Raw genomic sequence first — 13,609 nt, 5'->3', positions numbered from 1 at the left:
ATATACTGTATGTATGTGCTACACTTCGATGCATGTATGCGTAAAAAAAGTCATAATAGTAATATTTAGCAATATTTAACTCGGTCTTAAAGTCTAGTGGGGGGGGAAAAAAAACGTGTGCGCCCAAGTGCACCACTCCTCTCTTGCCATACTTGGCAATGCCTTTCTTGCTTCGTCCCTATTGGCTGGAGCAGAGAAGGCCCCGAGTGACCCGGACATGCAACCGAGGCCCGTTTTCTGACTGCAGCCTCTCCTTCCTGTAAGACCGGTTGAGGAAGTGAATTTCGCTGACAGGGCTGGGTTCACTGAGGGAGAGGCGAACAAAACATCTTCCGCGGGGGACAGTAAAAAAACAACAAGAAACCGAGAGGAGCAGTTTGACAAACCATTCGAAGGCTATAAGGCGTACAGTCACCGGTGAAATCGTGCCCCCCCTGCCCAGCTGAGACCACCGCAGACATGGTAAGGGTCGCGCGGTTGGAGCTGGAGCGAGCGAGAGGGGGAAGACTTTTGCTGGGGCTAGCGGCTAACTAACGGCTACGGGTGCTACGCCAAGCTAAGCTAACGTTAGCATCAGCTGCAAGTAACCTGAGAGGAACAGCTGGAGTTGGTCCAGGAGTTGACAATAACTTACATTCGCGTTACTTACCGCTACTGTTAACTTACTCACGTCGTGAGCAATATTATTTAATTTACATCCAAACGATCAATAGCTTCCTCCAGCTAGTTAGCCAGCTAGCTGTTAGCTTAGCTCGGTGCCCCGTAGGCGTAAAGTTAGCACAGGATGTTTTGGATTTGACACAAGTTAGTGAAGTGGATTTGAGAGGAGTCCCGATTTAACACGCGCTCAAAACTCAGCCCTCTACTCGTGCACCACCCACGTACACGCAGATTAAAATAGTCTAACGTGGTGCCCGTTGCTATATTAAGACTGACTGCTCCCTCCATTCGCTACCATGACAAGCTGTCAGTCTCAATTGGTCAGTCGCTCATGTTGACTTGGCTATCTTGTTCTCCGTTTTCTTATTTTGTTTGTTTTTCTAAAAGCCAACTTCCTTCTCAAAACAATACTTTTGGAGGGATTTAAACGCATGGTCATTGCATTTCAAAATTTGGGTGTGCATTGGAACCCAAATGTCAGCTAGTTTCTGGAAAGTATTCTAGTCTTCATTAGGACTAATGTCGAGGTGCCTATGAACAAGACAACCCTCTCACCCCATTCATATCACTCTGTGCATGCTTGCACGTGAGTAATTTGGTTTTCTCTGCAGTGTGCAACACAAATTTGCAGAAGTATCAGTGAATCTCCCTTGGGGGATTTTATTGTATAAAATACAGCACAGTCATTTCTCAAAGTTTACACTTCTATGTGGTCTTAAATGTCCTCTTCCCTGAAATGGTGCGAGCAGCTGTCCCTTCTCCCCAGTCGCCCGCTCTTCCCGGCCTCACTTCATCCATCTTGCTGGCTCGGCTCCCCTCTGACCCCAGAGTTGTTGCTCGAGTTAGTGTTTACTCGGAGACAGGAGCACCGCTAAACACAACGTCAAAGCAGGCGCAGGTGTCTAATGGGTCAGCCTGACCCCATCGGCTGAGAGCGATTTTAAGATGAGGCGAAAAGAAACATTCCTCTGACTTAACATGACCTTGAAGCAAGTGTTTTGTTAAGGGGTCAAATTTGGCGAAAATGTTTACAGGAAGTAGGCCCTCCTTTGGTCGGTTACCAGCTGCATGTTTGTACGGAAGAAAGTAAATGAATTGAGTTTGAATGATTTGACGTGCACATATTTTGTAATGTCATGAACCATTGTGACGTAAGGATGCAGCAAATCTCACTTAAGCAAGAGTCGATCAATCAATTAACTTGGGGTCTGTAAGTTTTCTGTCTCATTCATAACACTAATTCCAAAAGATGGCATGGCATCGTCTGATGACGTCTCATATTACATGAGCATATCATGTGAGACTTCCACTTACAGAAGCTCTTTCATGAGGAATTACAAAAAAAGTGCTGTGTTTTGTGTGTTGTTATTTTTGTGTCTTTTTGGGACGCCAAAAGAGGCTTTAAGAAAAAAGTATCGAGCAACATCCTCAAACGGATTGTGCTAGTCAGTGGTGGTTCCACTGTTGTGTATTTTGCCCTTTCATCGTTCCGTAGCCACCTACAGTTTGTCTTCCTCCACATTCCCCAGGGTTTCATGTTGTGGCTGGTCTGGCCTGTTTTCGACTGCATATTTAAAGCAAAGTCTCTCCCCGGGGGAGACTTTCCTGTGTACTCCTCTGTTCTCACTTCCAGTCTTAATAGACCCTTTTCAATCTGATGTCACTATTGAATTGTTTCAGAATTGATTCCACAAATGACTCTTCCATCTGATATAATCAGAGTTTGCTGAGTGAGCAATGTGTTGACAACAAACATGTCTCAGGCTATGCTAAGCTAAGTTTAGCTTTCTTGCATTTAGTTTGGTGCGGTGTGGTGTGGTGGCCAAGGCATGCTCATCAGAAGGAGCACAAGTGGTCAGATGCTATCCAAGGGAATGTTGGATTGCTGTCAATATTAATTCTTATTATTCATTAATGTGGTCTGCCATGCAAACAGTCATGACAATCACCACATTGGAATGATTAAACTGAAACCCCACTCTAGAAGATAAACAGGAAACCCGAGCTGCCTCACCAATACTAGTTTATAGGAAATCCTGACCACTTTATTCATGTTCCAAGTAAGCAAACATAAGAAAATAAACATCTGCAAAAGTGACCTAAAAAGGAGTGGGACGTAACACTATGAATTAAACTAGACATGTCTCATTTCAACTGTTTTGCTTTGCATCTTCACTCACCCAAAATTGTCGGACTAAACAAAAAAACACACACTCCATCGTACCTTTTTTTTTTTGTGCAGCGTGGATTATGCTAAAAGACTGGTAACTTATTTTTCTTTTTCTTTTTTACTTGGAAATTCTCACGTGACATGATGTGAGTGCTATTCATGCTGAGCTGTAAATGTTCTGAGTGCACTCTAGCAAGCAGCACTTGGTCTGCAATGGTTGTGCATGAATAATTTCTTCACAGGAAATTGTACAGACGGTCGCTGCAAGTCATTTACGATGAAGATAACTAGCATTCCCCTTTGTCAATCAAGTACAAATTTCGCTTACATTACTTGTGTTAGCAGAGCTTGAAATGCAAACAGTGTTTTTCTATTAAATGTTTGTCTGGAATCTGACTGAGTCATTTGTGTGCTTTTCAGAGTGAACAGCAGTTAGACTGTGCCCTGGATTTGATGAGGCGTCTGCCGCCTCAACAAATTGAGAAGAACCTCAGTGACCTCATTGACCTGGTGAGTTACAGTCTGTTTATTTTGTTAGGGTGGTTAGAGTACTGTAAAGGTAATCCACAAAAATTCCCACTGCCCTTAACAAGAATGAGACCGTCATAAATGTGAGAAAAAATATATTGGAAATTCTTCCAAAAAATGTTCTTTTCAAGTATGCAAGTAAATAATTCTCATTTGGACCTGGTTGTTCACTGATAAAGCTGACCCTCCTTTTTTTTTTTTTTTTAAATAACCAAACTTGAACCATCTTCACTGAGAAGAATTTATTCTTTCTGAAACCGTAGATGAATAACAAAAAAAATTCACTCCCATATTTGGAGCCCTGCCCTAAAGTCAGAAGAAGGAACCTGGGGGCGGCAATCCATGCCGAGCGTAGTAAATGATTTGAAAACAAATGCAGTCATACTCCCAGTGTGACATCTTGTTTACTGTGGATTACATTCCGAGCCCCCCCACCTGCTCACCTTATTTGTCCCTCACCTTTGACCTCTCTCCCCCTGCGCATCAGTGCTCTCCTCTCACCCGCTCCACTGTGTATGGTAGTTAGTGATTATTATCGTTGCTGCCAATCACTTTTTTGGGCCAACGTTCTTTTAGTATCAGTCACCTGAAATCACTTCTCTTTCCTTTTCCATTTTTGCCCAGCCGACTGCCAGGTGTGTGTGCGCGTGTGTGTTTGCTAGTGGGAATGTGGGATCCCTTTTTTAAAGGAAAACAAGAGCCTCTTTTGTGTTTGTGCAATGATGCAGTGGACATGCAGGGTCCATGTCAGTCTGTGAGAAGTAATTTGTACCCTCTTATCCTCAAGCTATCTTGTTTCCTACTGATATTTTATTCCTCCTCTGCTTATTAGGGGAAGCTGGAATGTCAGTAAGAGACATTCAACCATTTCTTGCCTTAAATGGAGGTATTCTTTTCTGTTGCGTCTAATCTGGTCACTGGAATCCCCGGGAGGATTGGTTTGCTTTTTAACTATCAGTTTTGCCCTTGCTCTCTTTAAGGATGCTGCCATATTGGTGTCTTGATTATTTGAAATTCTACAAAGCCTTTCTCTCCGGATTTGTGTCAAGGTACCCAGTCTGTGCGAGGACCTTCTCTCCTCTGTGGACCAGCCCCTGAAGATCGCCCGTGACAAGATGGTGGGAAAAGATTATCTGCTCTGTGATTACAATCGGGATGGCGACTCCTACAGGTAGAAAGCGTAACTGCAACGTGCTCACGGGTGAAACAAGACTTTGTACCAGACTTAAAACTACTACAAGTACTCCAGAAATGACAAATTTGAATTTCTAGCAGCATCACACATTCATATTCCTTGATGTACTTCCAACACTTAACATGTTCCTGTAGATCCCCGTGGAGTAATAAGTACGACCCTCCCATTGAAGACGGTGCCATGCCTTCATCTCGCTTGAGGAAATTGGAGGTGGAAGCCAATAACGCCTTTGACCAGTACAGAGACCTGTGAGTTCAAATGAAGTTCATCAATCGATAAATCAAACACGCACATACGTTCCACACTCTTGCAACTCCCAAATGTGTCCGCAGGTACTTTGAGGGTGGCGTCTCATCAGTGTACCTCTGGGATCTGGACCACGGCTTTGCTGGCGTTATTCTCATCAAAAAGGCTGGAGACGGATCCAAAAAGATCAAAGGGTGTTGGGACTCCATCCATGTGGTGGAGGTGCAGGTGAGTTTTCAAGTCACCCTTGTTGCAACTTGCAGAACAGAGGGAAAAATGAGAGCGATATTAAAGATGCCGCATTGAGCAAGTGATGATCTTGCCGTGTTCAGGAGAAGTCCAGCGGACGCAACGCTCACTACAAACTCACCTCCACCGTCATGTTGTGGCTTCAGACGACTAAGAGTGACTCTGGCACTATGAATCTGGGCGGCAGCCTCACAAGACAAGTACGGTGTCAAACTTGAGCGCCAGCGACTTGACCTTCCACACGTCAACTCGCTTTGTTTCCCCTCCGCAGACGGAAAAAGACGATACGGTTGGAGAGTCCTCACCTCACATTGCCAACATCGGACGCCTCGTTGAAGTCAGTATAGCGTCCGACAGGCTGATTCCTAACCTTTTTTTTTTTTTTTTTTTTTTTTTTTTAATCATTCATTTGTCTTGTTGCAGGAAATGGAGAACAAGATTCGCTCCACACTGAATGATATCTACTTTGGGAAGACCAAGGATATTGTCAACGGATTGAGGTAAGATTAGAAGGGCATCAGTGTGCTCTTGTTTTCTTTGAAAAAAGCACCAACTGCCGGCAGCAACCAAAACTCCTATTTGCAACACTCCGCCTTTTTTTTTTTTTTTTTTTCCTTTTATTTCTTACCTTGTATCTGCTTAAAGCAAATTTTACAGAGATGCCGATTTACTGGAATGGCCAGGAGTCTAAATAGGCGCAATGTTATGGACATTTTGAAAATTCCATCTGTGAAATGCACGGATCGATGTTAACATGACTTGTTTTTTGTTTAGTTTCTATGAGTACAAACTGTATGAACAACTTGTGTCATCACATATTGTACACATCCGCCTACTTTTTTTTACTGTTGATACACACAGTTGATATAACAGACGGGTATCCCATAACAATTTATCCTTTTCCTAGACTTTTTTAATTTTTTTTTAAAATACTTGTTTTCCTACCATATAAGCTTGCTGAAATGTTTAGTTAGAGAGTTTGTGTTAAAAGCTAGCTCTCCGTTAGAGACCAGTTCCGTGTGCTCTGTTTGGAAGCCTTCAAGCGGGCCGACGATGATGTCACTGCACATTTACAGATGCGCAGCCTGACAACATTCCGATTCACTGTTTATATGATCAAAATTGATCAATTTAGCAGCGGGAATAGACCACCCTTTTGAAACCAAATTAGCTTCCATTTGGTCTCGGCCTGTTTATTCTGACTGAGGTGTTTAAATGGAGCATTTTAATTTGTTTTGAGCTTTTAATCCAATTCCATGTAAACCAGGCTAATGCGTTTTTAGGTAAACACGAATGACAATACTTTTAGCTGACGTTCTTATTGTTAATGTTGGGAGTTCTGCTGAGCCTTCCAGGAAATTGTGTTGGCATCTCTGCATTAATTTGACCTTTTTTTAAAATAATGTACAACATTTCACTTTTTCCTGATCTCCTCAATCTTTCTGTCTCTTCTTTATTTTTCTATTTATCTTTTCAAGCACTTCTTATTTATTCTCAATGTGTTCTGCGCACCTCCCACTCCACATTTTTTCCCCCCTATGCGCCAGATCTATTGAGTCTTTGCCCGATAACCAAAAGTACCGGCAGCTCCAGAGGGAGCTGTCGCAGGTCCTCACCCAGCGTCAGATCTTCATTGACTAGGGTCGGAGGTACAGCCTGGCATGAGGAGTGTTGCACGTGCCTGGAAAAATGTATGAAGCTGAGCGCTCAGTTCTGGTGTTCCTATTTAATTGAAAACAGAATACTAGGGCATGAACCAAAACAGTAGCAGCTTGACCCTGAATGGTTTCTAACAACTGAAATTCCTAAATGACCAAGCAGTCCATTATAAAAAATTTTTTTTTTTTTAAATTGTTAATCTGTCCGGAATTTACAAGTGTGTGGCCATATGAAAATAACGGCATTGAATGTCTTCTTGCGTAACCCTGCATAGTCACAGACAGTTGGCACCTGTGAGGAAGCAAAAATCACTGACTGTGGCACGTGTTGATCTAAAACGCACTTTATTAACTCATCGTAGCGACAAACCACAAAGTTGTCTTTCCTTTTAAATGCGATGCATCTCCTCATGAGGCACACTCGCGTAATCCAGTTATATAAGAGCAGGTTTGTAACTTCTTCCGCAGCACATTAAATGTTCCACTGTGATTGACACTTGCAAGAAACAGCTTGCTTTTGTCACGGTGGTTCAGAATTGCTGACGTGTTTCTTGTTGAAGTTGTTTGCGGTGTGTTCTTGCGAATGCTTCTTCTTTACTCAGGAGGAGAAATGGGACTGAAACACCTTACTAACGTTCTGACACAGATTTATTTATTTATTTATTTTCTCACTCTCTTGCGTGTGTGTCACCCTCACAGGAGTGTTACATCTCTGGCCGACAAGTCAAAGCAGGAGGCTCTCCAAAGCGAACTGTTCAAGGCGCTCAAACTGAAAAGCCAAAGCTAGAGATGCTACTGTTCTGTCCGTTTTGCTCCGCCATCTCTTCTCTTCTTTTTTCTTTTTTTTTTTTTTCTTCTTCTTCTTCTTCCCCGTCTCTCCTTCACCGCCTCCTCCTCCGTGCTGCACTCTTGTTTATTTGTGGGAAAGAAAAAACAACACAAATTAAAAAGGAGAAAATGCTTAGCTTTTCTCTCTCGCCCTCTCTCCTGTCACGTTTTGTTGTTTTCATGTTCTCTCTCCATGTTCGGAAGCCATTCACTCACTCCCTTCCATGTGATAAAACTAACGATAGCGTTATGACGGTTAGCGATAATCTTGCGGTGTGATGGTCAGTTTAGAACTAACACCCCCCCTACAATGTCCTCAGTCATTTGGAACTGAACGATCTTTATTTCCTCTCAGTTGAGGAGACAAACTTGCACAGGCCGTGTGCTCTAGGTGGCGTCGTCGTCATGATGCACATCATATTTCTTGCACCCCCCCCCAATCTAACCTTAGATTTATTTGTCTGAATTAATGACTGTCCGTTTAGTCTTCCCTTCACGCGGAGGCTTTTGCCTTGTGTCGGAAGATTTTTACTCGTCATCTGTCGGCATGCATGTGAGCCCGTGTGTGAGCGAGGAGCTGCATTCAATGGAAATACTTCCCGCCATAATAATGACCCCCCACCCCGACCCCCTACCTTGCCACAATGTGGATATCATGATCATGAAAGTATCTTAACTCTTCTGTCTGCTCACCTACTATGTCTTTGTTGGGGGTCACAATTTTTGTGTCAGTGGAAACCTTTGACCGTTTCCATTTTGGAGGGGAAACTTTGTATTTTGTTTTTGTTTTAATTTTGTAAAGCTTATGATTCATATTGTATTAGAGCCTCCAGCAACAATAAAAAGTAAAAAAAGATACTCTTCTTCTGTTTCTTTTCAGGAGAGACGATTAGGGATGGAGATTGTTACCCATTTATTGAATACTACAAAATTTTGTTGATAGCAGTTAATTAAAACTCTGATGCAGATTTGGTGATTTGTATTTACAGTATCTTAACACTAATAGATGCATTGTCCTGTTCCTGACCTCTTTCTCTTTTTTGCTTTGAAGGGAATAACTCCCTCTTGAGCAGAGACATTTTAGTATTCTGTCAGGGTCTCTGAGTAGACTAAACTCAAGATTGAGCCTCAGCTTTGATAGTAGCTCTTGACTGATCTGAAAATTCAAGGACAAATAGGGCAAAGTCATAGTGATGAACCAATGTGATTGAAAGTAACCTTATATATTTTTTAAAAAGACTGGGTTCATTTGGATATCGTATTTATTTGTTTACTTATATTTTTAATCATTTCGTAAAAATGCTAATGTGTAGTTACTACACATTAGCATTTTTAGTTTAGTTTTAGTATTAAAGCGTGTCTGCTGACTACTTATCTGCTTTGTCCGTTAGGTGGCAGTAATGTATCAAACGAGACTCGGAACATTTTTAAGCGTTTCTTAGCATCACTGTGTATGTTGATCTATATATTTCTTTAGCTTGTATATTTTTTCTTTATTTATTTAGCTGGACCTCCCAAAAACTAGTCCTCTGAAATGCTGTACATAATGACCCATACAAGGAAAATTATTCTTAAGCGGTAAATGTTTACTTGATTCACTTGATGAATGATAGATGCATGTTTAGAAATTAGAATACGCTTGAAGTCAAGTAACTTTGAAGTTTCGGCGAGCCACTTATAGCCAAACATTTCACGAGATGCAAAACTTGCTTGGTGAAGCCCAATTAACTTAATCTAATTTACTCCATCCATATATAGATTGCAAAAAGTACTAACTACTGACCGTGTAGTGTGCTACACGTTAGTCAAACATTGAGGAATGCCATCAATTAATGAGTAAACCACTGTTTTTGGAAGGGTCACACAAGTTTGTCACTCATTAATTCCATTACACATTGTGGGACATCACCACTTGGGTGCCATTTGCATTTGAAAAATGGTACAATAGAGCCAGGCAAAATATATCCAACCTAGATAAGAGAACGAGTGAAATAAATGACCTTCACGGGCTAGAGCCACTGTTGACTTGCCAATGTTCCCGTTTAATAAATGAAGCCCCGGGAGGAAGTCTTCATTTATCTCCAGTACCAGGGTTTGTGAACCCCTTCACAGAACTGTCCAACATTTGCATACACGCGCACGCTCGCACGCACGAACGCGGGTTTATGTTAATGAGCCCGAGTGCGTCGTAGCCATTTTCGCCATTCAAGTGAAGTTGCGCAGGCGGTCAGGATGTACATGCGAGCTCGTTGGTGCGTGTGAATGTGTTTGAGTGAGACAGTCCGCCCCGCAAGGCTTCATCCTTACCTTGAAATACCATTTGAATCCAAAAGGCACCCGGAGTGAGAAGTGCGCCTGCCGCAAGAAAGCATGGCTCTTCCGCAACAAAAGAAAAGTCACTGGTGGAAAGTTTAAGGAGCTCCACGTTTTGAACGCCTCTTCGAACCCTTGGACGCACATCGAGGAGCGATGCACTTCATTCAATTGGATTTTCTCATTCTTTGCTGCTGGTGCGAGCTGGTTCCGCTGGTGGTGTCCAGTTACGCGGTTCACCTCAGCGAAGATGCCCGGCCGGGGACTGTGCTGGCCGGCGTGCAGCAGCGCGCACGGTGCGCCTTGGATCAGGTGCTTGCTCCCAAAGCCACCGAGCGCTTCCTGGATACAGACCCTGCGACGGGAACTGTGTTACTTTTCGACTCTATAAAGTGCGCATCGCTGCGTAACAACCCGTTTACGCTGTTCGTGGTGGTTGACTGCGTGGACTCCGTGGGTTCCGGCTACCGGCACCTCATCACCAGCCGCTACGATGTCCACGTCCATGGGAGAAACTGCTCCAAAAAGCCCACAAGGCAAGCCGAATGGGATATGGAAGTGCTCAGTTTGTTTGTTAAGCCCGCACAGTGCCACCAAGCAGGTTTTGCTTTATTTCCAGTGAGAGGGCTGCTACCTGGAGAACCCACCCGTTGTCGGGTCACCAGCCGGGGTCACTTTTATTTCTCCGATGGGGACTTGTTTGTGTCTGAGACTCTGTGCTGGAGCCAGGACACTCTCCTGGAATTGGATCTGCTCTGCGATGTCATCGTAGGAGAAGGATCTAGACGAGTGGATCCCATCTTCATCCACTGGCGCGTGGGACGGGGCCCCTTTCTGCAGGGCCGCATCAAGAAGCTGCTAGAAAAGGCAGCTCGCTCCAACTCGGGAATTGTGGGTAGGAGGAGGAGAAGCATCAACAGCAGCCCTCAGTTTCAGCCCCCAATGTACCAGGTGTCTGTGGCAGAGAACAAGCCAGCTGGGACTTCTGTTGTTGTTTTAAAAGCAGTCGATGCAGATGAGGGTGAAGCGGGCCGGCTGGAGTATTTCATTGAGGCTCTCTTTGACAGCCGCTCTAATAACCTTTTTGCAGTGGATCCGACTACCGGCGCCGTGTCCACAGTGGAGTTGTTGGACCGTGAGACGAAAGAAACCCATGTGTTCCGCGTGACCGCAGTGGACCATGGGACACCTCGGCGTACGGCCATGGCCACGCTCACCATTACGGTCAGCGATGCTAACGACCACGATCCCGTTTTTGAGCAGCAGGACTATAAGGAAAACATCAGGGAGAATCTGGAGATTGGCTATGAAGTTCTGACAGTGAGGGCCACTGATGGCGATGCGCCAGTTAACGGTAACATCCTTTATCAAATCCTGAATAATAACGGGTCAAATGATGTATTTGAGATCGATTCCAGGTCTGGTATTATTCGCACCAAAGGCCTTGTAGACAGGGAGGCGGTGGATGCGTATATGTTGTTAGTCCAGGCAAACGACCAAGGTCGTGACCCCGGGCCCCGTAGTGCGACGGCTTCTGTTTACATTGTGGTAGAGGATGACAATGACAATGCTCCTCAGTTTAGTGAGAAACGTTATGTGGTCCAGGTCCCTGAGGACTTGGCCCCGAATACTGAGATCCTGCAGGTGACCGCCACAGACCAGGACAGGGGGAGCAATGCCATGGTTCACTTCAGTATCATGAGTGGCAACTCCAGGGGGCAGTTTTATATTGACGCCCAGACGGGTAAAATGGACCTGGTGAGTCACCTGGATTACGAGGCTAGCAAAGAATACACCTTAAGAATCCGAGCTCAAGATGGGGGCCGCCCCCCTCTTTCCAACATCAGCGGCCTGGTCACGGTGCAGGTGCTGGATGTTAATGACAATGCTCCAATTTTTGTCAGCACCCCATTCCAGGCTACCGTGTTAGAGAACGTGCCACTAGGCTACTCGATCATCCACATCCAAGCCGTGGATGCAGACTCTGGTGACAACTCCAGGCTGGACTATCGTCTTACTGAAACCATGCCAGACTTTCCTTTCACCATCAACAACAACACAGGGTGGATCGTAGTGGCGGCTGAACTGGACAGGGAGAGTGTGGATTTCTACAACTTTGGGGTAGAGGCTCGAGATCACGGCTACCCTGCCATGTCCTCCTCGGCCAGCATTAGCATGACCATTCTTGACGTCAACGACAACAACCCGGAGTTCACTCAGAAGGCGTACTACATGCGGCTGAATGAGGACGCGGCCGTAGGGATCAGCGTGGTGACCGTGTCCGCGGTGGACCAGGACATCAACAGCGTCGTGACGTACCAGATATCCAATGGAAACACTCGCAACAGGTTCTCCATCACGAGTCAGAGCGGAGGTGGGCTTATCACACTGGCGCTACCTTTGGACTACAAACTAGAACGCCAGTACGTCCTGACTGTGACCGCGAGCGATGGTACGCTCTTTGACACGGCTAAAGTCTTTGTCAACGTCACCGATGCCAACACACACAGGCCCGTGTTTCAGAGCTCCCATTACACGGTCAACATCAACGAGGATAGGCCGACGGGCACCACCGTTGTCCTTATAAGTGCCACGGATGAAGACACGGGAGAGAACGCCCGCATCACCTATTTTATGGACGACAGCATTCCACAGTTTGACATCGATCCTGACACGGGGGCCGTCACTACGCAGATGGAACTGGACTACGAGGACCAGGTGTCCTACACGCTGGCCATCACCGCCCGCGACAACGGTATCCCGCAGAAGTCGGACACCACCTACCTGGAGATACTGGTGAACGACGTGAACGACAACTCGCCGCGCTTCCTCAGAGACAACTACTTGGGCTCTGTCATGGAGGACGTGCCGGTGTTCACCAGCGTGGTCCAGGTGTCCGCCACCGATCGAGACTCTGGCCTAAACGGACGCGTCTTCTACACCTTCCAGGGTGGCGAGGACGGCGAAGGAGACTTCATAATCGAATCCACATCGGGGATTGTTCGCACACTACGTAGATTAGATCGAGAGAACGTGCCCGTTTACAGCCTGCAGGCTTTTGCCGTGGACAAAGGCGTTCCGTCTCTGAAAACGCCAGTAAACATCCAAGTGACGATTCTCGACGTGAACGACAACCCTCCCGTGTTTGAGAAAGATGAGTTTGACATTATGGTGGATGAAAACACCCCCATTGGCCTTGTGGTTGCCTTTATATCAGCAACGGACCCAGATGAAGGCAGTAACGCACAGATTATGTACCAAATAGTGGAAGGAAACATCCCTGAGATGTTCCAGCTTGATATCTTCTCCGGAGAACTGACGTCGCTAATAGACCTGGACTATGAGACGAAGTCTGAGTACATCATAGTAGTCCAGGCCACCTCCGCCCCTCTGGTCAGTCGCGCCACAGTCCACATCAAACTCGTCGACAAGAACGACAACGTTCCCGTGCTCCAAAACTTCCAGATCATCTTCAACAACTATGTAACGGACAAATCCAGCAGTTTCCCGGCCGGAGTGATCGGCCGCATCCCCGCCCACGACCCGGACGTTTCGGACCAGCTCCTCTACAGGTTTGAAGTGGGCAATGAGTTGAATCTTGTGCTACTGAACCAAACCACAGGGGAGATCCAGCTAAGCCAGGCCCTGGATAACAACCGTCCTCTGGAAGCCTCCATGAGAATCTCAGTGTCAGGTAAGATAATAACACAGCACACTCACTCAGATGTGTTCCTACTCCATTTCCATTTTCGCTTCACTTCA

The 13,609-nt window shown here is 45.4% G+C and overlaps 2 protein-coding genes across 3 annotated transcripts in view; both read left to right on the top strand.

Moving 5' to 3' along the window:
* Positions 1–227: 227 nt before the first annotated feature.
* On the top strand, positions 228–8,390 carry capzb (capping actin protein of muscle Z-line subunit beta). Its single transcript, XM_088388900.1, has 9 exons — positions 228–462; positions 3,251–3,340; positions 4,408–4,529; positions 4,688–4,801; positions 4,886–5,027; positions 5,132–5,248; positions 5,320–5,385; positions 5,472–5,548; positions 7,406–8,390. The coding sequence occupies exons 1-9, from the start codon at positions 460–462 to the stop codon at positions 7,491–7,493; spliced, it is 819 nt and encodes a 272-aa protein (XP_088245026.1). The 5' UTR covers positions 228–459; the 3' UTR covers positions 7,494–8,390.
* Positions 8,391–9,749: 1,359 nt separating this feature from the next.
* The window catches only part of celsr2 (cadherin, EGF LAG seven-pass G-type receptor 2), a 36,378-nt gene continuing 32,518 nt past the window's right edge, over positions 9,750–13,609 (top strand). For both annotated transcript variants that reach the window (XM_088390173.1, XM_088390172.1), the window contains exon 1: positions 9,750–13,541. In XM_088390173.1, coding sequence (XP_088246299.1) covers positions 10,004–13,541 — 3,538 coding nt within the window. In that variant the 5' untranslated portion in view covers positions 9,750–10,003. The remainder of the gene's footprint in view (positions 13,542–13,609) is intronic.

Source organism: Syngnathus floridae, chromosome 11 (assembly GCF_059516105.1).
Source record: "Syngnathus floridae isolate MCC-2025c chromosome 11, RoL_Sflo_1.0, whole genome shotgun sequence".
NCBI classification, from domain to species: domain Eukaryota; kingdom Metazoa; phylum Chordata; class Actinopteri; order Syngnathiformes; family Syngnathidae; genus Syngnathus; species Syngnathus floridae.
Note: the sequence above shows the minus strand (reverse complement) of the source record. Positions and strands in the feature narration are given on the sequence as shown.

Excerpts from the sequence above, each read along its gene's own strand:
- capzb (XM_088388900.1), top strand. Across the intron at positions 4,530-4,687 it reads CGGGATGGCGACTCCTACAG|ATCCCCGTGGAGTAATAAGT; the intron begins GTAGAAAGCGTA and ends ATGTTCCTGTAG. Across the intron at positions 5,549-7,405 it reads GATATTGTCAACGGATTGAG|GAGTGTTACATCTCTGGCCG; the intron begins GTAAGATTAGAA and ends TCACCCTCACAG.